The 25,892-nt window shown below is 41.6% G+C and overlaps 1 protein-coding gene across 1 annotated transcript in view; it reads right to left on the bottom strand.

Annotated features, from left to right (window-relative positions):
* Positions 1-25,892, bottom strand: part of Slc4a4 (solute carrier family 4 member 4) — a 331,652-nt gene that overhangs the window by 187,662 nt on the left and 118,098 nt on the right. The window contains exon 4 of the mRNA XM_032916131.1: positions 8,482-8,617. Coding sequence (XP_032772022.1) covers positions 8,482-8,617 — 136 coding nt within the window. The remainder of the gene's footprint in view (positions 1-8,481; positions 8,618-25,892) is intronic.

Genomic DNA, 25,892 nt, shown 5'->3' with positions numbered 1-25,892 from the left:
ATTGGGACAGACAACCCTCACCCACGGCTTCTGCTTGCAAAGACGTGTAGACATTTTTGAAAACAGAGAAAGCAAAGCTTTTTTTTTTAAGTTGGAGGAGGAAAAAAAACACATTTGGAAGCCTCATAATTCGTGTGTCACTGCACACAGACTCTGCTAAGCACCTCAAAGAAACAGGACGCATCCCTACCGCGCCACCAGCATTCACCTGCCTTGCCCATCAAGCCTCTGAAGGATGCTGGAACGGGAATGACGGGGTTAAGTTTTGTTTTCCTACATTTCTCACCCAAGGGTTTAATGATTGAAAAACATTTTCCTAGAACAAGCTAAACGCTCACCTAACTCACTGCAGATGAGAACAAAGGGCAGACATCGGAGGAAACCAGAGGAAGCGCTACACACTGTATTATTTATAGAACTCTTATCAACCCCCAGGGAGGGGAAAGACGCTCCCTGCACGGACCATAAGTGAAAACAGATCAAGAGATCAGCCATCGTGTCAAAGAAAAGCTTAGGATTTTTATCACACCCAATGCTCATTGACTCAAAAGCATTTTCCCATATACCTCCACACTCCTCCCAGGAGGCCCCTCCCTGGAAGCCAGGCAGCTCCTCCCTGTCAATGGTAACGTCTATGTCCAACCTCTCAATGACTAGAGGCCCCGTTACCCTGTGTTCTACCCAGCAAAACCAGCAAGAGGTCTTGACTTTTAAATGTGGATCTTTTTACCTCTAGAGTTTGAAAGCCACAGCTCTAACCGAGTGTACATGTGAGCAAAGCTAAGTGGAATAACATAGACAAAAAAAAGTCATGAAGTAAGGGGGGCACTGGAAGGCCTCAAAGAGGGGAAGGAGAGGCAAGCTGGTGTAGATACAATACTCAGGTATGTAATCCTCAAAATTATAATAATAACAATACCTTAAATAACACAGAAGTTTAAAGGTCAGCAATATCACTGTAGAGACTCTAAAACTTCAACACTGAACCTGGTTTATTTCCACAGAAGTAATTGAAACATCCCTAAACAAAGTGAGAAACTTCTATCATGACCCCCCTGTCTATATGTGTTGTTAGACTTAACATTTTCTTCATCTTTGGTTGGAATAATTTCCAGAGAAACAGAAGGAGCTAGAAGTCAATGACAATTTTTATAGCACACACTTACAATATTTCGTGGCTATCAGCAAGCCAATAATAAACAAGGAAAGCAGATTATTTCATAATCAATCAGATGATTACTGTGATGCTGTTAACTTTTGGGCAGCACTTTCTCCTGCTTTCTCACGGAATCTTTAAGTTATTCTGTGAACAGTTTAATTATATCTGTCTTACTCCATAGCTCCAGATCAGACTCCAGAAGATGAAAGATTCCATGGTAAATGGTATCAGATCTCAGGGCTACCCAGAAATAGACCATCTATGGAAAATAGAGTGGATACCTGTTCTGGATTTCTAAGAGTATTCTCAATAGCTGAGAATCTTTGATAACAGAATGTAAGCCAAAGATAAATGACAAGGGTCATCTGGAAGCTGTAACGTGAAATGTTTCAGACAGCTTCATTCATTTCCCGTATCTTTCTTCTCCTGCCCTCAGGATGTGCCAGAGACCATGGGGAGGGCTCCAAGGGGTCTACAGGGATGACTTTAGCTGAGACTCCTAGAAGTGGGGTTATATAACCTGAGGTGTCTACTCCTGTAGCCAGACAGGTCCCCCAGTGGAGAGATAAAGGCAAAACTCTACCTACAAAATTTACAACCCCCCCAAAAAATAAAGAATAAAAATAAAGCAAAAAACAAAACTTACAGCCAAAAATTTCTCCTTTCTACAAGAAATTCAGGGACAAAGATGGAGCAGAAACTAAAGGAATGGCCAACCAATGACTGCCCCAACCTGACAGCCATCCCAGGGGCAAGTCCTTTATCTTTCTTAAATGAGTTTCTGTTTATCAGTTGCTGTCCATCTGTATAGCTTGAATGAGAACTAATCATTTCAGTCACATACATGCATATATACATACATACATACACACACACACACACATACACACACACACACACACACACACACTAAAAAATAATATTTTATAATATTTTGTTAAACTTTTAGGGGTTTGGGTTTGGGGTAGTTGTCAGGTTGAATTTTTGAGATATTCTTACTCTGTAGTCCAGCCTACCCTTGAACTTATGGCAATCCTCCTGCCTCAGTCCTCCATGTGCTAGGATTATAGGTAAAGTCAGCATACCCAGCTTTCTATGTTGTAATTCTAGTACCCATGGCAAGACCTTTTGCAACTAGGAAGTACCATCAAGAGCACATTGTCCCCACAACTGTCTGTGAGTCAATGCGCTGAGCCCAGTCTTGGACTTTACATTCTCCAGAACAAGGAGAAGCAAGTTTCTACTGCGTGTAAGAGATTTCGTTTATGGTATTCTGTCAGTCAGCCTGAATAGGCCAAGACAGTGCTCGATTAGCTAAGCAATGTAAGCTTAAGAAACTTTTCCAAAGGGAGCATAATCCACTGAATCTCCTTCTGGCCTTTCCTATAATGCTCTCTGCAGGATATATTGCTGGTAACTAACTGACGTAATTAAGGCAGGAATCAGGGTAAGTTCTTCGAGAGCAATAAGAATCATAAATTCCATAAATAAATAAATAAATAAATAAATAAATAAATGTAAATTTTAAAAAAGAATCATAAATTCCAACTGGGCTGGACTTTAAGAAGAGCACTGCTCACCCTGATGGATCCCACCTACCCTGCAGGTCAAGATTACCGTAAGGAAAGGAAGTGAAGTTTCACCGATAGCCCACTATATACAGTTCGGTCAATTCCTAAGGACGGATGCTATCTCATGGCTAACTTTAGCATCCATTGCACTTCAGCTTCCATTAATATTGAATGCTCCGATGATGGTCTACGGCATAGCTAACAGCATGGACATTGGCGTGGTGCCGACCAAATGAATCTACTGCTCTACTTGTTCAGCGATGGCTATATCACTTCGCCCATTTATATTTACTGCAGATCGTTTTCATCCCAGAGCGGGAGCATGCTCTGTCCGTGCTCCTCGAACATCAAGGACAAACTTGACGAACAAAGTGCCAACCCTCCTCAACTCAAATCAACATCCATTAAAAAGAAGGCTAAGGGAGAAAGACCAAAGTTCAGACTATCCAAGCGCCAGAAATTCTGCAAAGGTGCTTTCGACCCATGTAATTATGTTTTTAAAAAAAACCAGGCACTTTCCCTGTGGCGTGTACTGAAAGCCACCATCGACCCTTCGCAATAACTATGAATCTACACGGTCTTTCTCTTGTTTCAGTGTGTGACACGCTACGGGAAAATTAATCTCAGAAGTTGACTTTTTAAACGCTTGTGATTATAAAATAGTCGTACCCTTGGATGAGCGGTTTATTAGGTGAATTTTATTTATCCCAAGGTCTTAGAAGAATAATGATCGAGTACTCCCCAGCTTAATACACTTTGAGTGGCTGCCAACCACAGAGCACTTTGCTCACTTGTTGAAGAAACAGAAGGCCCACTGGGAATCACTAAATTTTGCAACTTTCCAATCATATGATTAAATATAATTAAGTAAAGGCAAGACCTCTAACTTTAAAACCTGCCAGTTTCATAGCGGAAAATCCTCGTGACCTTTGTACTAGAATACAATCCAACTGTGTAAAACTACCAATGTAACAATCATGAATTTCTTGCTCGTCAAAAAATAAATTCATCGTACATAAAAGAAGTCAATGCTAGTATATGCCTGGGATAGATGCTGTTTTAAATAGAATTCATAATTTCTAGATCAACTGTTGTTAAGTATTGCATATAATTACCTAGATATAACGATGTCTAATTACAAGGGTGATTGGATTCCCTAAATAATCTACTTACAGAAAGAAAAAAAAGAAAAGAAATTTGGTCCAAGGAGGAATTTCCCAGAGTAATCTGGTAGAGAAAGGCCAAAGAACTGTAGGGTACGATGATGGCAAACTCACAGTGTAAAGTGTAAGCTGTTGTGCTGTGGCCATGACCTTAAAAGAGGTTCCCCAGAGGTGATCTGGGTCAGCATGCCCAGCACAAACACAAATAAACGTTAGTGTGCGTTGTGTTCCTGGACATGACACGCCAGTGCCCTTTTCCTTTGTTGGCTAACGCTTGACGGCTTTCTTCTACAGCAGGATTGGCAGTGCAGGTTCGATTACACGGTGTTGATGATCTTTGACATTTATTCAGGCAATAGTGATGGTGTGCGGCTCTGGACACTGAAACTCCACTGAGGGGGAAAGGAAACTAGGGAGACTACCTTGGAAGAGCTAATTGACCTGAGGAAGTGGGAGAAGAAAGAAAACTCCATCCCTTCCTTGTGACTTTGGACCATCATCCAAGCAAGACTAGGGGCTACTTCTTAATCTGTGTGTGTTGGGCACCTGAGAACTAATTCTAATAGGTTCGTGTTTGTTCTGATTTCGGTTTGGTTTTGTTTTACTTCACTTTGGGACATGATCTCATATATCCCAGCCTGGCTTCAAACCTGTTTCGTAGCCATGAACTTCTGATTCTCCTGATTCTATCTCTCAAGTACTTATAGGTCATAGACACGGGCCATTCAGCTCAGATTACTTTAATGGATTACAGTGCAGACTTCTTCCTCACCCATTTCAACTGATTCCATTTGATTACTGCAGTCTTCCTCAATGTTATTTTTTACTAATGACTACAGATCCTGAAAGTGATCTTTAGAAAGACTAACGCTGTCTCTCCATCAGTCAGACACCCTCATCAAACATGCGAAGTCCACCCTTGCACGGTCTCCAGCTTGTGCACCATTTTGGAAAAGCCACTGGAAATTCCAAAGTTCTACCTTATCTTATAGGAAAGACAGAATGGGAAAAATATGCAAAAGAGGAGGACAAAGTTGACCACCACTTTAAATCCCACTTAAGTACAGGCTTCTCCTGCTGGTAGTATTTCATTCCTGCTATCCCAGAACCGAAGGGACTGAAAACATTTTCATTGTTTGAGAAGTAGAACCAAATGAAAATTCTCAAAGTGGGACTCAAACCACAGTAATGCCAAAGCTCTTTGTAGACTATTCTTATTTAAATAAAATCATCAGTCACCTGAAAAGTACAGGACCCTAAAAGGGAAAAAGGAATGGCACTGGTTTGAGGCCCACACCAGAAACTACATCTATTTTGACAAGTCTAGAGCATTTTTTCTCTTTAGAATAGAACTGTCCACTAGCGCCAGTGCTTCATAGGGCACATGTACCTCAGTGGTAAGGCCTCTGTTTAGCATGTGTGAGACCCTGGGTTACCAGCGCCCTACCATACTCAGCCTGAACAAAACGTCTATCAACTGGGAATTTCAGAGGAAAGGGAAAAAAAGTCAAGTATGTTTGCTAGGCAGGAAGAGACAATTCCTATGCCATACCACCACATATGAAAAAAAGCTCTGCTTATAGTCTTCAGTTTTATTCATCCATGAGGTTTGAGACCTTTCAATAAGGGGTTGGTAATTTTATCATGGCTGGAAAAATCCACATCACAGATGGAAGTCAAATGTCACCACAAAAAGATTCAGTGTGTGTCCCAAGAAGTACAGGTCACTGGAAATCTAAATATTCCACAGACATCAGAAGGGACAGCACACTGAGAGCCAAGAATGTTCCTCTGCACATTCACTGTTATCATCCCTGATCCCTGAGTACGGCTGTGCTGCAGGTAGTTCTAGGCAGAAGGATGAGGCTGCTGACCAAGGTAAGGGAAAACCCTGCCCCCACAGGGATTTAGATCTACTAGAAAGACAGGATAACAAGGTAAACAATGTGCTAAATAATGAGAAGTCAGAGGTCAAAAATATAATAGAGGACCTGGGATAAGAGGTATAGGTGATGTTTCAACTCAAAAGTCTGCTCATGTAGGAGTCGGTCGTGTAGGTAAGTGAGGGGTGTCTGTGGGACAAGGGTGTGGCAAATACAGAGTCCCTCAAACTGACCACTGGAGCTCTAGCAGGCTGGACTAGAGGAAGACACAGAAGGCTATTCAAGTATCTTAGGGTGAAGGGTATGTACATAAAATATGCACATGTAAGGACCAATTCATTGGAGGTTTTTCTGGTCATTTAAATAGGAGATGCAGAAATCCTGAACCAGACCTAAGGCAGTATTGGACAGGAAGTGTGATGAGATGCTGAAACCTCTGAGTACTGCAGAAAGTCAGATCCACTGATCAGAAGACAGGCGTAAGTAAGGTAGAAGGAAAGGAAGACCCGGGTGTCCTGACTGGAGGGTCCACGAGAATGAAATTACACATGGAGATGGAGAAATATGAAGGAACAATGGGTCTGGATATATTAATTATATGACTGCTAATCGCCCTCCAATTACTCCATGCCAGTTAAATAAGGAAGGAAGTGTAGAGACGGAAGTGTGATGCCATCAGCAGAGTCATGAAATAGTTCAAAATTAGAAGCGTGCTCCCCCTCTTGAGCTTTAGCACTGATGTGCTGGGTTACCTCCACTCTGTCCCACCCAGCAGAAAGAGATGATAACTATTACGTTCAAAAGACTTGCTGTGTAGCTGTGTAACAAAATACAATTAGATGTAAGTATGAGAATGTCATAACAAAAACTATTAATTTGTACGTTAGCTGAAAAAAAAAATCAAAGTCTCTCTGCTAGTAACATATTCAACACATGTTTATGAGAATCGTTTATGACCCTAGCATTTCAAGGCTATGAAAAAACGTAGGAAGCAGAAGGACAGGGTGGTACTCTGCCTCTGGCTAACTGAATTTATATAATGAGGAAAACAATAATATCAGAAATGTAGTTAATAATAATGGGATGATCCCTAAATAGAAGTTATTTTGTTTTCTCCCTGGTCAGCTTCCCAACACCCTTCCCCTCTAGAATATGCAACACCAGAATGGTAAATAACTTCCATAAAACATATTTTAAAGACGCTAAGAACATAAGGTTATCTTCGTCTTTAGAATCCTACATGACCAAGTATTCTAACTCAATCCTGTAATGTCAGTATTGAAGAGACTGAAGCAGGAGAATTGCCATGAGTTCAAGGCCAACCTGAGCTACAGAGTGACTACTTGGCACCCTCCATGGACCGAAATGAAACGAAACTAGAAATAGTATAAGCATTTCAGTCAACATTGAGCTGCACGCAGTGTGGATTTACTTCTTCACCTTGCCGAGAGCAGGGGTCACGTAAATTAAAGGATAGTCAATATTTGGCACGAAACAAACACACAAAGCTGCCCCTGTGTTCTAGCCAATGGTAATTCTTAACAAATATTTCAACACAAAAAGAATAATCAAAGGAAACATTAGAGGCACTACTGACTACACCAATGTACACACGGGAAGAAACTTCTAGAGCAAGAAACGATGTGTGGTGCTGAAGAACAGGGAATCCTGTAAGACCCTCTCTTGGCAGAGTTAGAGACTGAGGCATGGGAAGAGTAAAAAGTGTGCTGAGCTATCTAATGGACGGCAGTGACAACAGTAGACTAAGACCTCCTAAGCCGTGATAGTGTGAGCCTCATTCCGTAAAGGAACAAAGGGAACCAGGAAGTCAGAAAGAGCCTTTGCTCCAGGATCCTTGTGGACTCAAGGTGCATCCTGCAAAGGGTGACTACATGTTGCAGAGGAATTAGTCTAGAGTATGTAACTGAATTCCTGTGACGAGAAAATCTCTGATGTGACTCCTTAAATCTCAGAAACTTGCAAAGTATTGAACAATGCACAAATTATGTCCACGTAAATACTAATTTTATGATTGTACATGGCATAGAATACTATATCTATATAGTATATATTTTACATGTGTGTATTCAAATCATATGGTATAAGTGCTATCATTCATTCTATTAACACACAAGGCCATGTAGCTAGAAGGGAACAGAGTAGAGAACGAAACTGAGGTGTCTGACTTCCAAGTTCAGCTTTCAGCTGGAGACTTAGAAGGTGCCAGGCTCTTTACCTGAAATTACACCATCTTTGTCTTAGAGCCATAATTGTTCCCCCCCACCCGGAACCTTTCTCCCCGGGAACAGACAATGTTACACAGGGATCACAGAGATATGTGTGCATGGAGAGATGTGTAGAAATGTTTCTTGGCCACTGCCTTTGGGTGCTCGAGTTTATTATCGCCCTTCTGCTTTACCATTAAATAGTATGTAAGTTGAGGTTGACGCCTTTGTCAACAAAAGTCAAGTTCCTAGAGCCCTTGTTAGTAAAACATGCTCCAGCAGTGAAAAAGAGACGCCATGCATCCACGTCAACGTACAAGGACAGAGGGCAGAGAGAACACCCGTTTCTTTGATGCAGCATCACCCGAGTCAGCCACCTGATGCTGAAGCTCGAGAGGCAGCACCCAAGGCCCATCCATTTGCTCTCCGCTTGCTTCCCCCAGGCCAGCGCTGCACTCACTCGATCCAGCCATGTCTCACCTGGCTGTCTCCTTCCATTCCATCTCCTGTCCATCCACAGCCAGCAGCTCATCGAGTTCCGTGAAGAGCTGAGGAGGTGCTGGGCTGTCATCTTCCTCTCCCAAGATGAATCGGATACGTTCTGCGGCCGGGGAGACTGCAGAAGTGAAAATACTGTGGTTAAACATTGGCTGGAAAACCCTGAGGAAAGTGGAGCTTCGGGCTCTTCCTCTCTCCCCAAGACTATTGGGCTTCCCTTCCACATTTTCAGTGGACATCCTTTATCTGAACAGATCAGAGCCTCCTCTCTCTGTGCCTGGGAGCCAAACCGTGTCTCGGCTCTCCACCCCTTCCGAAAGGACAGAAGTCTGTGGTTTATGAGGAAGACCCTTGAGCCCTCGGATGAGCTAAGGTTCAACCTCATGACTTCCCCTCCTCCTCACTTATGACCAGTGCGAGATTATGAGACAGGAATCAGTTTGGACCAATCACTTCTTCAAGCAGCAATGGGAGGGACAACGGAGCACCCCAATCCTGAGATTCTTCAGGCCAACCACCTGCCCTCCCTCTGCCCTCGCAGGCTGTTCGCTGCCCGTGACTGGGTAACTGTGAAGCTGATGAAGGAATATTTAACGAGATGGGATCTCTTCTTCACATAATGGCAGTATCCAAAAATGTTTAGTCCCACTTCAGTGCACTTGAAAAACAAGCCCAAGTAAAATATTGTACACCTGAGAGGGGGCGGGGAGAACATTTTCCAACACACTTAAGCACATAATTGAATGCCCTACTAGCTCCTTTTGACCCCGTCTCCTGAAATCGTGTAATGAAAAATTAACTAGAATTTCACCCACATTGTGAGTTAGTCTCTTTAGAGAGAAAAGAAAGAGGAGCCCTTGAAGGTCACATTACAAAAGTAAGGCTCATGCATACTTCCAAATGCCTGACTAAAACCAAGAATGGCAAATCCATGAGAGAACAAAACCCATACATATCATACACTGAAGAACATATATATGTGTGTATATATATACATATATATATATATGCAGAAATATGCATGCCAAAGAGCCTAGAAAAACACACAAGTCCCTACCACCTGAAATCTATAGAACTATGAGACAGACTAAGATAGCTTCAACCAAAATTTAATTGCTACAAATAAACTCACAAATAGTCAACCCAGTAACAAAAGCCTATTATTAAATAAAAAAAGGAGTTTCATCTATTAAAACAAAAAAGATGGAAAGTAATAACATCAGCCAGTATATAGGAATCTTGCAATAACATCTCCAGATGTTGGTTGTTAGTAGAATCATGAGCCGAAATCTCTCTAAAGGGAAATTTAGAAATGTATGAAAATGTCTTAAAAGCATATTTTATTGGCCAGAAGTTCTTCTACTAAAATTACATTCATTTAAAAATGTAAGTTATCTCAAAGATTTTAGTGTAAAATCGATCACATTGTTTATAATTGAGAAAATTTTAAATCCTAAATATCAAGAAAAGAGGATTGGTTAAATAAAGGGTGGCACAAATATACAAGATACCATGTAGGCATAAATTATGGAGTGGAAGGGGCTGCTGATATGACTCAGATGTAGGGTTCTTACCTACCATGTTCAGGAGCTGCAATTCGGTGCCCTGCATTTTTTCATTAGGAAAAAAAAACAAGGCTAGGGAGATACTCAGTAGGTCAAATTCTTGCAGCACAAGCATAAGGCACTGAGTTTGCACCTCCGACACCCATATAAAAATCTGCGAGTGGTAGTACCTTATCTGGAACTCTAGTGCTGGCATGTGAAGATGGGCAGATCTTGGGGGATTGCTGGCCAGCCAATCTGCCCAAAGCAGGAAATCCAGGACTTACTGAGCTACCCCATCAAAAATTAAGACGGAGGCACAGTTGACGAATGCAACTCAATGCCAACCTCTCACCTCCATACACCCCCTCAAATACAGGAGCACACATGTGCAGAAATCTATGCACCAACTCACGACCAGAGAAGCGAAGAAAGTGAAAGTCTTCTTGCAGGCATTGCCATTGAAATATCATTAAAATAAAACATGAAGGAAAGACTGCCGGTTCATGCATGCAAACCACATAAATGTAAGTGGAAAATATCATAGGGAAAAACTAATCCTACTTTAATAATTTTTCTATACTACAAGTTAAAGCCTAGGGTGTAGACAGCCCTATTTTCACTCATACCAATAAACCTATCTTACAGTTTCCACAGTCCTCCTTAAATAACACTAGTCACTCAACAGTGCACTTCACATTTCAGTTAACATCAGTTAACACAGTGTAGTAGCTGTGGTTGTATAAAGTGTTAATTTGCTGTTCCTTAATCCATAAATCACTGCGTAACTAACAACTGGGAGCTTGGCCCATTGGCCAGTCATGGAATTTCTCTAGTCTATCAGTGGTTGGCCACTGAACACTCACGATTCTGTTCATACACAGACAGCAATGTGTGTGGTAATGTTACCATCATGTCTCCTCATGATAAATCTGATACAGACAATCCCAAAAAGAGGGAACTGGCCAACCAAAATGGAAGTAAAACACACAAACAGAAGACGGTGGTATCAGAACAAATGAAAAATCAGAGCCAAAGGTAGTGCCTATAAAGAAGACATATGGGTCATTGGAACATTGACAATGCTTGCCTGCAGTCACCACCTGAGGGACTCTGAGTAGACACAGGAGATTAGTGAAGGTAAACTCATACACGAGTAAAGAATTTGTAACAAAGCAATGTCCCTACCTTAAAGAAAAACAGGAGGCCACAAAAGATACAAAAGCCTGCCCCACATGTGCCCCATATACATACAGCCACCAAGACTAGATAAGATGGATGAAGCAAAGAAGAGCAGGCCAACAGGAACCGGATGTAGATCGCTCCCGAGAGACACAGCCAGAATACAGCAAATACAGAGGCAAATGCCAGCAGCAAGCCACTGAACTGAGAACGGGACCCCCATTGAAGGAATCAGAGAAAGAACTGAAAGAGCTTGAAGGGGCTTGAGACCCCATAAGAACAACAATGCCAACCAACCAGAGCTTCCTGGGACTAAGCCACTACCCAAAGACTATGCATGGACTGACCCTGGGCTCCAACCTCATAGGTAGCAAAGGGTGGCTTTACTGGGCACCAATGGAAGGAGAAGCCCTTGGTCCTGCCAAGGTTGGACCCCCAGTGTAGGGGAATGTCAGGGGTGGGGAGGGGAGGCAGATGGAGAGGGGAACACCCTTATAGAAGAAGGGGAGGGAGATGGGATTGGTGGGCTTATGTCTGGGAAAATGGGAAAGGGAATAACATTTGAAATATAAATTACAAAAATATCCAATAAAATTTTTTTAAAAAGACTAAAGGCCCAGGAGTATGACAATGAGCACCAAGAGAACAGAACAGAGATGCTGCTCCACAGGGTGCACCCCTGTGAGAAGGCAAGCATTAGGTGCACCCCTGTGAGAAGGCAAGCATTAGGTGCACCACTGTGAGAAGGCAAGCATTAGTGCACCCCTGTGAGAAGGCAAGCATTAGTCAACTTGCCGAGTAAGGTGTTCTGAAGAGACAACACACTAAATTTCTGATGCTTCTGATGTTCTACATTAACAAGGACTAAATAAATATTACACTCCCCTCAAATTTCCCAGGACCTTTGGAGCCAACATCAAGAGACCTTCGTGATTTGAAAATGTTTTAGGATCAAGGAATAAAAGCAGCTTTCAAAGACAGACGCCGAGAGTCCCGTCTGTGCGTTCCAGCTCGCCTGGTTGGGTTTTTTTTTTTTCCAGATGTGCACCACTGGGCCATTGAACAAGCACAGCACCTCCCTACAGGCAATATTCACACTTAACAAGTATATTTTAAATGCTACAGGGTTTATCCCTAGCACTTGTTTTCCTCCATTTACTCCTCCCTAAATCATGAAGTTACCTATTACTCTTCATGCTGTATTCAGTCAATGTTTACTGAGTACTGCGTGTTCTACACAAACTTAGCTTCAGGCTCTACACATTAAACAGAACCTTGACAGAAAGATCCCTGTTCTCCTCATGCACACAGAGGACATAGGCATCAACTAAAGCGATCAATTGATTTGTTAAGTAAATCAGTAAGTTCGCACATGAACCGAGAAAAACATTTGCTAAGTGTGTTTGCAGGACATTAAATTAAGCTAATCGAATACGTTGAGACAGAGAACAGGACAATAACTTTGTTTTATTTCTATAATTAGAACAAAAATGGCTCTGGGTTTTCTTAAGATCTCGAGATAAAAAAGATCCCAGGACTTTTGTGTAAAATATTTATGATACCTTTCTAATCCAAAAAATGAGAAGAGGTATTATGACAGGACATCAGAGAAGGCATGATAATGAAGAAATAATGAGAACTTGGAATCTGACCAGTACTCCCCAGGAACAGGATGCTAACACTACTAAAAGTCTAGTCACCTTCTCCAGCACGGTGCTTCTAGAACTGGCAATCACAAAATTGGCCAACTCGTTACTGTCATTCAACATCGAAGATCCCAAGGTCGGCCAAGAGTCAGTGGCACAAACCTTTAACCACAACACTTGGGAGGCAGAGGCAGGTGGATTTCTGTCCAGCCTGGGCAACATAATGAGGCCAGAACAGCCACAGTTTTAGAGTGAGACCCTTTTTCAGAGAGAGAGAAGAGGGGGAGAGGGACAGACTTAGACAAAGAGACAAGCAGAGAGACAGGGAAGACAGATCCCAAAGGCAGAAGTAGCATTTAGTATAGGTTCCAAGAGATATAAGGGAGACTGGTCCTCACTTCCTGCAGAGAAGAGCAAATGTTTTGTAATGTAAATGATGGTCTCCTGCACTGAACACCACATTCCTGCATGGCCCTTCCTCACAGGACACCACTCTCCACCCTGGCATTGTCAGTATAGGCAAACAGCAGTCTCTATTAGCCAGCATCTTGTGGGGGCTTCTGAAGAATGGGTGGAAGAATGTAGCATAACCCTATATCGGTCACTGGGTGCCTTACCTAGCACTATTTATGTTAGTTTATTTGTTAAATATAGACCCATGAACAACCAGGATAATATGCCTTGGGGGAGCAAAGTTATACAATTTTGTGTCATATATTAGTATGTACGGATATGGAAAAACAGCATTGCTCTGAGGTTAGAGACAATGGAGTACCAGGCTACCTATGTTTGAATCTCAGACTTCCTAGCCCTGTGACCTGAAGCGTGTTAATCAATCTCTCTGTTTTTCAAGTCCTTCATTTGCAACATGGGATGATGGGGGTGATTTTAAAACCAAAATTAGTCTTGACATTTGCCTATGCTGACCAGAAAAACAAAACAACAGCAACAACAACAACAACAACCTATAGAGAGTGGCTTTGAGAGCCATGTAAGGTTACAAATGCATAAAGCAGGAAAACAGAAAGCTGACAAAGGTGTGTGTGGCTTGCTTCACTGAATCAATAAGCGTCAGGAATGAGAACACAACGTGTATCTGCTTTATTAGACACAAAGGGAGCGAGGGGGGATAATAAACCCTTTCAGCCTTTAGGACATGGGTGGAGCGTACGTCAGAATACATCCTGTATTTCATCAGAGGAACTGTGATCCTATGTAATAACTGACGTAACACCGTCAGGAAAGAGAATCCGCAGAGCAAACAGGTTCGCGGGGAAGACAAACTAACAAGCCGCTCGGTTGCTGGGACTGTAGGACTCATGTCAATGTCTGTGCCGGGCATCCCTATTCCACGGAATTCTGTCTTCTGGCCAGAACACACTTCGGCCTTGTGCACAACTGCAGAATTCCCCAGCTGCTCCTACATCACTGTGTTCACATCTGACCAGACACTGCATGGAGAATGGTAAATTGACTGTCAGGGTCGGTGAGAGACCAGGGCTCCCAAGCCCTCCATGACATGAAGGCAGGCAAATATGTGATGGGAAGGCTGCCCACATTGGCACCCACAGCAGACAACCCTTATACACCAGCACATCCATTCCTGACGAGCCAGAAGCTCACCTCAGGGTTCATCCAGGCAGTCAGTGAGCACTCGTCAATGTGGGAGGATGATCGTCTATGGACACTGGGTTATGTTCATACAACCCTGGTCCCATTTGTATGGATAGATGTCCACCTTGTCTCCCACAACTCAGAGTGGTCTCCAGAGTGAGCCTGCCTGTTTCTTTTTGCCTCTCTCACTCATATATCGCATCTTCTCCTTCCTCCCCCTCCCCTTTGATCTATTCTTGTTTTTCCCCCCCGAAGAGGAAATATTTATATATTTTTCCTCTCCTCTCTTAGTTTTCCAGTTAAGAATGCTAACATTATTATGGAGTGACTTTATTCTGACTGGATTTGAGGCCTGCTCCAGAGGAAAGAATTTCACATGTGATTCTATAACTGTAGTCAAAAGCCTGGCAGAGGAGGAACTGGTACTGGACAACTTGTCAACATGCCTTCTAAATACTTATGTTTGTGCTCATAAACACTGGTTAATCTCTACCCTGATCAGAGAAGCTCCTTTTTTGCAGTGGGCAACATTCAATGCTGGGGTGCAAAACTACTCAAAATGCTGAGAATAAGAGACTGAGGGCTCATCCCTAAGTGAACCATTCTTCTCAACACACCATCACCACCACCATCTTACCCACCACAACCTCCACTACTACCACCACCATCATCATCAGTACCATCATCACCACCACCACCATCAGTACCATCACTACAACCACCATCACCACAATCCCCACCATCATCACCACATGGCGTCATCACCATGTCCACCACCATCACCACCACTACCATCATCATCAGTACCATCACTACAACCACCATCACTACAACTACCATCACCACCACCACCATCAACACCACATGGCATCATCACCATGTGGCCACCATCATCACCACTGCCACCACTGCCACCGCCACTACCACCATCATCATCACAACCCAGAAAACTTAACAAAAGAGGAGGCAAAAAAAGACATAACAGCCAGTTCAAATTGGAATTCAAATGCCCAGGCTAACTGTATTTAAGCTCACTACGTTGTGTGGTATATATAGACTTTGCATATGTAGAGACTTTGCATCTAGATAATGTTGGTATATAATGTTTTTATTTGGTTCAAGGGTTGTTTTCAAATAAAGATAATAAAAATAAAAAATAATAATAATGGGAGGGGGAGTTCGTGAAGTATAAACTTTTGGACTTGCTAAAGCTATTGCACTCAAGAACATGCACCAGCTGTGGTTCCTGAACAAGATCTACACAAGATCAGTCCAGCTATAATTCCAGCATGAACAGGAAGGTAAGCTTCAGGACACACCTCTTACTGAGGAGTTACTGCCAGCTGATGACTGCTGGGTGAGAGAGAACTGCTATTTTTTTGGAGTGTGTGGCCACTGGTAGATTTCTCATGCTCCACCTATGCATATATGGACAGTACTAGTTAACTTAATTGACCCATACATATATGGACACTACTAGTTGAACTTAATGGACCCATACATATATAGACAGTACTAATTGGATTTGATGGATCATATAAAAAGAGAGGAAGAATATAACATTGGAAGGGCACTATGTTGGGGGAAGTTAGGAGAAGGTGAAGGGGACAAATGGGGGGCGAATATGATCATTTAATTGCATATATTTAGGGAATTCTCAAATATCAAAACAAAATAATATCAGAAAGATTATAAAACATGAAAAATAAATTAAAACTTTTAAAATGAAGATATATCACCACATGGATATCCGTGTGGACAACCGTTATTTTGAGAGATAATTTTTAAAATAAAAATAACAATATTATTTTAGAAGTAAGTAATAAACTTAACTTCTCCGATACCCCACACAAGCCTTTCTCGTAAGAAGGAACTCTCCTTTATCCTAGCCCTAGGAACAGTGTTGCACAAGTCCCTCTTCTGAACAAGCACATAACCTGCCCTGTGTTGCCTAGCTTTGTAGAGCTGATTTCTCAGCCAGGCCACCTACATCCTAGATAGCAGGCTCTGTGTTCATATGCCCTCCTCAGAGATCACCACAAACTGTGTTACTTTCTACACTGAATTTATAAATTAAATACGGCTGACTAAGCCTTCACTACTTCCAAGTACATAAAACTACAAACGTTTGCAAACTTCTGTTCTAAATGAAGTTATCTATGCTTTGGAGAGCAAACTTAATCTTCCCTTCCTTTTGATCCACCCTTGTATTAGCTCCAATGACTTCGCGGCAGGCATCCTTGTTGAATGAGCGCCGCATAAACGAAGTATAAATAAGTGGTTTTCCTCTGCTGGAAGCACGCTCCCCCCCCCAAGACAAGGCGTTTAAGTGCACGTGTCTCTATTACGGTATGTTCAGAAGAACCCCCTAGACAGTGTGTGTCAATGTACATGAGTCTAGTATAGTACATATGGAAGCACACACACCCTACCCCGACAAAGCATGTCATTGTGTCTATCTCTATGAAAATATGTACAAAAGCACGCCCAGACAATGTATATCAATATACATGTGTCTAGTATAGTACATACAGAAGCGCACACATACACACACACACACACACACACACACACACACACACACACCAACAAAGCAGGTCAATGTATCTCTATTAGAGTATATACGAAGCACACCCCAGACAGTGTGTATCAATATACATGTGTCTAAAAAAGATTGCATTAAAGTCCCCTAACACACACACACACACACACACACACACACACACACACACACACACACACACACACACACACTCAATGTGTGTATCTCTATTAGAGTGTATACGAAGCACACCCGACAGTGTGTATCAATATACATGTGTCTAGTACAGTACGTACAGAAGTGCTCACACACACACACACACACACACACACACACACACACACACACACACACACACACACACACACACACACACACACACCACACACACCACACACACACACACACACACAAACACACACACCGACTTAATGTGTGTATCTCATTAGAGTGTATACGGTTACACAACCCGACAGTGTGTATCAATATACATGTGTCTAGTACAGTACGTACAGAAGCGCGCACACACACACACACACACACCACACACACCCATACACACACACACACACACACACACACCGACTTAATGTGTGTATCTCTATTAGAGTGTATACGAAGCACACCCGACAGTGTGTATCAATATACATGTGTCTAGTACAGTACGTACAGAAGTGCTCACACACACACACACACACACACACACACACACACACCGACAAAGCAGGTCAATGTGTGTATCTCTATTAGAGTACATACGAAGCACACCCCAGACAGTGTGTGTCAATGTGTGTCTCTATTACAGGACCTGCACACCATCTCTTCCGTGTTTTCATCCTTGCTGCATTTCGTCTTCCCATACCCCAACTAAGCAAATCCTCCTGGCTCATCCCTCACCCAAACAGTGCATGACATCTACCTCAGGGGACGGACAGTAAAGTTATACAAGAAAGAAGAGATGGAGAATCCATGACACAATGGCAAATGAAAGCATAAAGAGTATATGAGCTATCCCAGATCCTCAGAGAGGTTCCTGTCTAGGACTTTTCTGTGGCTTCCTGGGAAACTATGGGATACAGCAAAGTGGAAACTGAGACATAGAAATGATGCACCGCCACTGGTGACATAACCACAGTCACCCTTTAGGACTCAGAGGAAGACTCTCCACTTCCCAGATATCAAGATCCACCTATGTTGAAGTCTCATTCATAAAATAGCACAGCATTTGCATACATCCTGCATACATCCTCCCCTCCAGTGTTTTCTGCAACATCTAATACAATGAAGATTCCATGCAAACATTGTTACATTGTGTTGTTTGGGGAATAAGAAAAAGGTCTAATCAGATACAGTTATCGCAGGCATTATAATTTCAATAGATGGGGGCTAAATCCTCTCAGAGAATCTGTGGCTATGAAGAGATTACCATATTTGTTATCTTCCAATGTGTACCATATGCTATAATAACTCTTAAAAGATTATAAAGTACTTTGTAATAAAGTCCATGTTCTTGGGAATTCACAGATGAGAAGGTAATACATGACAGAGAAAATCCAATCAGTAAAATGTACCAGGAGAGGCTGGAGAGACGGCTCAGGGGTTAGGAGTACTGGCTGCTCTTTCAGAGGACTTGAATCCAGTCCCCAGCACCCAAATATAACTTACAACTGTCTATAATTCTAGTCTCAGAAGTTCCAATATTCTCTCCTGACCTCCTTGGCTCTTAGGCACACATGTGGTATGTATATACACTGCAGACAAAATACTCATATACATAAAAAAATAAGTGACTTAAAAAACCATTTTAACATTGCATGTAATAATAACTAAAATTTTTCAATGGTTACATTATGCCAGGTGTCAATTGGCAGTGTGACAGCTACACCATGACAGGTGTCACATATTAAGTTAATCGCTTTATATCATATACAAGGAAACAGTTTCAAGACAAGAAAGAACTTTTCCAAGATCACAGGAACGGCTGATGTGAACTCACGTACCCACCCCATGTTATGCCAAGCCCACTTCTTGGCCACCACACTGGCATTTCTCCAATGAGACTAATCATAAGGAAAACATGATCTGGGAGCCATGTCAGTGGCCTAGACAGAAATGGATTTGATTTCAGAAGAGGCAGAGATCACCCTGGCATATGAAATCGTTCTAAAGTAAGTTAATTGAACATTTGGTTCATTATCCACCAAAACCAATTTCTGAATGTGCCCTTTATTCTCAGACTGGAAAGCATCCCACTGTGGCCACCCTGAGGGCTACCAAAAAAACAGTTTCTAATAGGAATAATGGTCATGGCGAGCAATTCATTCTACAAAGGGCAAGACTCCATACACATCCCCTTCTATGGGTTAAATGAGGACTTCTGGAGTTTACTCCTTCTCCTGAGCAAAGTCCATAATCTGGTGAGGCCAGATTTCAAACCACAGGATGGAAGGGAATAAATAAGAATTCAAGTTATCAACATGCATCATCAACTGGTGTACACGCTTAACATTAATTTTAAGATTCATTTTTGCTGCAAATCAAAACGACCCCGAGATTCCACCTCACACCAATCAGAATGGCTAAGATCAAAAACTCAGGTGTCAGCAGATGCGGGTGAGGATGTGGAGAAAGAGGAACACTCCTCCATTGTTGGTGGGATTGCAAGCTGGCACAACCACTCTGAAAATCAGTCTGATGGTTCCTCAGAAAATTTGGACATAGTGCTACCTGAGGACCCAGCTATACCACTCCTGGGCATATACCCAAAAGATGCTTCAACATATAACAAGGACGCCTGCTCCCCTATGTTCATAGCAGCCTTATTTATAATAGCCAGAAGCTGGAAAGAACCCAGATGTCCTTCAACAGATGAAAGGATACAGAAAATGTGGTACATTTACAGAATGGAGTACTACTCGGTGATTAAAAACAATGACTTCATAAAATTCTTGGGCAAATGAATGGAGCTAGAAAATATCATCCTGAGTGAGGTAACCCTGATATGTACTCACTGATAAATGCAGATTAGCCCAAAAGCTTGAAATACCCAAGATAAAATTCACAGACCATATGAAGCTCAATAAGAAGGAAGACCAAAATGTGGATGCTTCAGTCCTTCTTAGAAGGGGTAACAAAATACTCACAGGAGGAAATATGGAGATAAAGTGTGGAGCAGAGACTGAAGGAAAGGCCATCCAGAGACTGCCCCACCTGGGAATCCATCCCATATGCAGACACCAAACCCAATCATTATTGCTGATGCCAGGAAGTGCTTGGTGACAGGAGCCTGATACAGCTGTCTGCCAGATACTTATTGATACAGGTGAGGATGATGCAGCCAATCATTGGAAGGAGCATGAGGATCCCAATGGAGGAGTTAGGGAAAGGAGTGAAGGAGGTGAAAGGGTTTGCAACACCATAGGAAGAACACAAATATCAACCAACCTGAGCTCCCAGGGACTAAACCACTAACCAAAGACTATACATGGAGGGACCCATGGCTCCAGCTGCATATGTAGCAAAGGATGGCCTTGTCTGGCATCAATAGGAGGAAAAGCCCTTGGCCCTGTGAAGGCTCATTTCCCCACTGTAGGGAAATGCCAGAGTGTTGAGGTAGGAGTAGCATCCTCATAGAAGCAGGGGTAGGAGGAATGGGAGAGGGAGAACCAGGAAAAGGGATGACATTTGAAAATTAAATACATAAAATATCCAATAAAAAACAATTCATTTTTGTTGTTAGGCGGATTCTTGGTTTTGAGACGGGGTCTCCCTGTGTGCCTAAGTGGCCGTTAACTGAACATCCTCTCTTCAGCCTTCCGAGTCCTAGGACTAAGTATTCATTTTTGTCCTGAGATTAAAATCTAAATTTAGATGTTATTGTCACTAAAGCTTCCACAAGCTGTTTAACTGCTGAACAATTGTTTACAAAACTCTAAAAGTACATCTATATGGAGATATATGATAGATGATATGTAAGAGATAAATGTATATAGATTCACCAAATTTCATTGTCACTCGTATAAGAAACAATTAAATCAATAAAGCTTTACAAATCTACAAATGGTTAAAACACACCAAGGCCAGCAGCTGTTAGTCTTGCAACTCAGCACCTTTAACTTCTTTCTCTGAAAACAGTACTCTGATATCCTTTGGGGGGAAAAAAAGCCTTATTTGTCCTTCTAAGTTCGTGCATTGGTTTGGGCGCACTTTCCTATGACTAAGGTCTGTCTAATGAATCTATCAAAACTCCAGACATAGCTATGGTTCTTGAGTAACCATTTTACCTACTACGCGTCAGCAGGAGTAAACTTGTTTCAGCCTTTTGCCAAAACTGTAAGGGAATACATCTTCACTTCCTGCAGAGAGATTAGATAGCATTAAGCCCTATAAAGGGCAGTCATCTTCCATCCCTTAAAGAAGAGGACTCTTGAGAGTAAATCAAACATCAAACGGATTCAGGGTAGAGGCAATTTCTTGAAGCCATAGGTGTGAACACTTTGATGAAATCGTAGCTGAAGTCAGTTACTACGCAATCCATAAACTAGAATCGAACGATATTTTATGGAAACCAAGTTTTATGGTAATCTAGTCATTAACCTACTGTATCTCAGACAATCTAAAAGAAAACTTACTATATTTACATATTAACAGGCACCAGAAGGGTAGATTAGATGGTTACTTTTCCTATTTCAAATTACACAATAAACTGAAGTCACCTAGTAGCTTTTATTAAAACTAGATCGCTTTAAACATCTGTGTGTATCTCTGTATTAATAAATTCCCACTTGCAGAAAGCTATCATTTACAGAAAATACCGTTAGTATCCCATGACATCATTACTCATCTGGAGATCATCAACAGCCCTAAAAATATGGGTTTCAGAACCCTATCGAACTATCTCTTCCTTAGGAGAAGACACTCACCCCTCCCCACCCCCCGTCATCACGCCCCATAAAAAAATCCACCTCCCAAGTATTTGCTTGGTTTCCAAGGGATGTTTCACACATACTAATCCTTTGGACTCCAAAAGGAGGTCCAATTAATGCTCTCCACCTGTAATATCCTTCAATGGGTATACCACATTTCAGACAGTAGCTATGGATTCAGGAATGCCACTCTTAATAGCCTGCCAAGGTGTCCCAGTGTTCCCAAGGATGAAATATTGCAGTACCAAGCAAGCGGGAAGTGAGAGCAAATTCAGGACCAGGGAGCCTAAATGGAAATGACAAACACAGGAACTTAATAGGCCAGTACAGAGCTCAGAATGTGGTCTGTCCCTCCTGCAGACCTAAGTTATCTTTTGACACTTGTAATGTGACAGGTAAATTCCTTTAAAAAATTCTTCCAAGCACCCCATTCATTTAGAACTTAAGCACCAAGCCTGGGTATCTGCCTGGTTAAAATTCTGAGGCACTGAATCCTTATGCCTGGGTGGTTGGTTATTCCATGTAGTTGTTTTCTGTAACTTCCTCTCGTCTTTTATTGAGATCAAATTACTTTCTCCCAAAGGTCCAGCTATATCCAGACTCCTCCTTTCAAGAGCCAATAAATTCATTATTGTTGTTTGTTTATCCAAGTTATAATTGGGTATCGTGTCCTTACCACGACTGACTAATTCATAATGTATGTGGGGATAAAGTACCCAGTGGATGTTCATTACATGCTAACAATTATCACCTCTGCCATGTACAATTATTGATGTTTCATTCCTGCCTAGTTTTTTTTGTGTGTTTAAGTTCTAACTCTTCTAAAATTAGCATTTATGTCATATTTATACAGAAAACAAACAAATTGGTTTTTAAATTGCTAAATTGAAAACATTCCTGTCGAATTAGGACCAGACACTCCTCTAAAGTAGTTGAGAATACATAACTCAATTATGCTCCTCAACAGCCAACACAAACACATCCCTACCACACTCGCATTTACTGCTATCAAGGGACTGGGATAGCCAGAGCTGAAGCGCACGAGACTGGCCATGAATCTGACGGTCAGTGAATGAAGCAGTTACAAAAGGCCATGGACACACACACAGACCAATGGGCTTGGGACGGAAGGTCTCATGCACCTGGCATGAAAAGGGAGGGGGCTCTCCGTAAACAGAACTGGCGCCATTTGGTGACTCAAGTAGTTGGGAATATGGCTACTCAGCAAACCTCTCTTGAAGGATCCAAAGTCCCTTTCAGGACTCTCAGCCACTGTGAAGATTTTCCTTTAATTCCTTCCTTCAACGGTTCGCTTCCTTTTGCTCTGCCAGAACTGTCCATGGTAAGGTTTGCATGATGAATCACTCTGTTTGAGAGTGATTACATCAGCACTTTTCCCAGGTTCGACTCAGACCAATTATCAGCACAATTTATACCCCGGGGTTTCTAAAGTCAGACTCGATTCTCATCAACATTAGGAAATATTCAAGATTCCCAAAATAAGCTCTACAGACTCACCCAAGTGCAACTATTTTCTATACCAAGTGTCTAAATTTACAGCTCCAATAATAGTGCCACAACCATGCTGCTAATGCTGCCATTAGATGCCTTGTCGTATGTGGGTACAAGGAATACATCCTCCTTCCTGCAGCTTCTCTTTGAAAATGTGTGAGCACAGAAAGGAATCATCGCAACTTCTGTCTTCTTACCCCTTGTTGCCAAAAAACTCTTACCCATCTTTCCTGGAGAGCAGCATTGAGAAATGTGGTTCAAAACAATGCAAGTGCCAGCAAGATGGTTCAGTGGGTAAGGAAACTTGCCACCAAGCCTGGCAACCCGAATTTGGTCACCCAAAAGCACATACTGGAAGGTGAGAATTGAGTCCCAAAAGATATCCTCTCATTTCCACACATGCGCATGCATACGCACCCGTGCGCTCACGCACACATGCACATGCATACATAAAATAAAAGTTAAATGAGTATTATAAAACAAACTATTTAAAATGGGAAATAGAGATAAGGACAAAGAATATGTATTGGACCGTTCTTTCTTTTAAAAGAAGTAACATTCTTCACAGAGATACTACTCTACAGATTTTGATGGAACTCTAGTTGTAATAAGAGAAATGTCAACAAGACTCTACAATAAACTTTTCTTCTTGTCTGCTTTATTTCTGTTCTGAGTCAAGGGTCCAAAATTAGTGACAGTGATTCTCAACTTCTGCGAAGTTAATTATATTCTCAGCAAAGAAGAAAAAAATACAACAGGTTCTCCAACACTTCCCACTTTTCATCTAGAGTTGCACTGTTCTCAGACGGTAAAATCTTCATTTGCCTCAGACCACAGTTGGAATGTCTGCCCCCTCCAAAACGCATGCTAAATTTAAGTGCCACTGCAGTGATATTGGGAGGTAGGACCTTTAGACAATGTTAAGGCCCTAAGAGTTCTGCCATCAAGAATACACCGAGACTGCTACAGCAAAAATCCAATGCCTTGTTCTCTTTTACTTCCTGCCACATGACCATTCCATCATCAAGAAAAACAGCACCCGATGTCACATTATACTGGACCTCTCACCCCCACAATCATGAGCTGAAAAATTTCTGACCATTATAAAGGAGCCAATCCATCGTATTGTATTCAATCTTTACACGAAACACATTAAGATACCTGCTTTGTGATTTGTGACGCTAACCAATAGAATACGTCTTCTTATTGGCAATGGTATCAAAACTAAGCCAAATCTGGAGACCTTTTACAAAACCTGACTAATGAAGAAAGGAGTAGGAAAGACAAGAGTCTAATATAAGTTCTCCTGGTATTTCATTAAGTCCTTTTACAAAACCTGACTAATGAAGAAAGGCATAGGAAAGACAAGAGTCTAATGTAAGTTCTCCTGGTATTTCATTAAGTCCTTCTCAAAGATTCAATAGACACTTGATAGGTTCCTTTTTCATAGATAATTTGAGCAGGATGGGCTACATTTTTAGCAGCATTTTTAAGGTAGAGAATTCTAGTTCATTATAGAAATAAGCTTCATTCCAAATTATCCATATTATTAAACGATATCAAGCAGATGAAAAACACATTAGAAGTGAGTATGTGGACTGGCTAGGGATTTTAAATTACTATTGAAGTCTACTACATCCAATGCATATAAGAGTGGCATCAACAAAAGTCAAAACCATTCCCTTCCACACAATATATCTTTATGACAGTTTCCATACGCAGCAGTTCTTATTTTCCTACATTAAAACTCTGTGTGTATCATTTCAAGTCATCTGGAGAAAGCTTCACTTCATTGAGCAAAAGGATGCCACTTCAAACTAGACTCTTAACAGTTTCCTGTTCAGAAGGAACCTTCCAAGAAAGTATGCAGTGACTTCTGAAGCTTATGGTAATATGGTGGGCATGGCTACTCGTTAATTGGGTGAAGGACGTCCAATTAATTAAATGTCAGTCATCAAACTTAGAGTTTGCTGTTTTTCCATGTCAATCCCCTCTTTAGATCCATCAAGTATCACTTTTATTTAGAAATATATTTGTCATAAATATATTTATGATGTCCTTCATGGTCTGAATAAGCCCGGAGTTATCTTTCTAAGAATTATGCTCTTAAGAAGCCTTATTAACTTTATAAAGAAATTGACAGTCGCCTGAAATTGGGCCTTTTATGGGGAAGTCGGGAAGAGCTACTGAAAAAGTCTAAATTACAAAGTTATAAGTTACTCAATGTAAACACCATACAGAATAAACAGTTATCCCAAGGCAATGAAGGATGCTCAGTCCTGATGAATGTGGTCAGGCAAAACCTTTCACGTTAAGGCAAATGTGAACTGCGCTTAAATGTGTCAGCTAATATGAAAATGAATGGAAAAGATGGAGAGTGGAGTGGGTGCTTCATCAAAACAAGCTAACAATGACCAAAGCTCGCTAA

Source organism: Rattus rattus, chromosome 11 (assembly GCF_011064425.1).
Source record: "Rattus rattus isolate New Zealand chromosome 11, Rrattus_CSIRO_v1, whole genome shotgun sequence".
NCBI classification, from domain to species: Eukaryota; Metazoa; Chordata; class Mammalia; order Rodentia; family Muridae; genus Rattus; species Rattus rattus.
The sequence above is the reverse complement of the archived record's forward strand: the minus strand, read 5'-3'. Positions and strand labels throughout refer to the sequence as shown.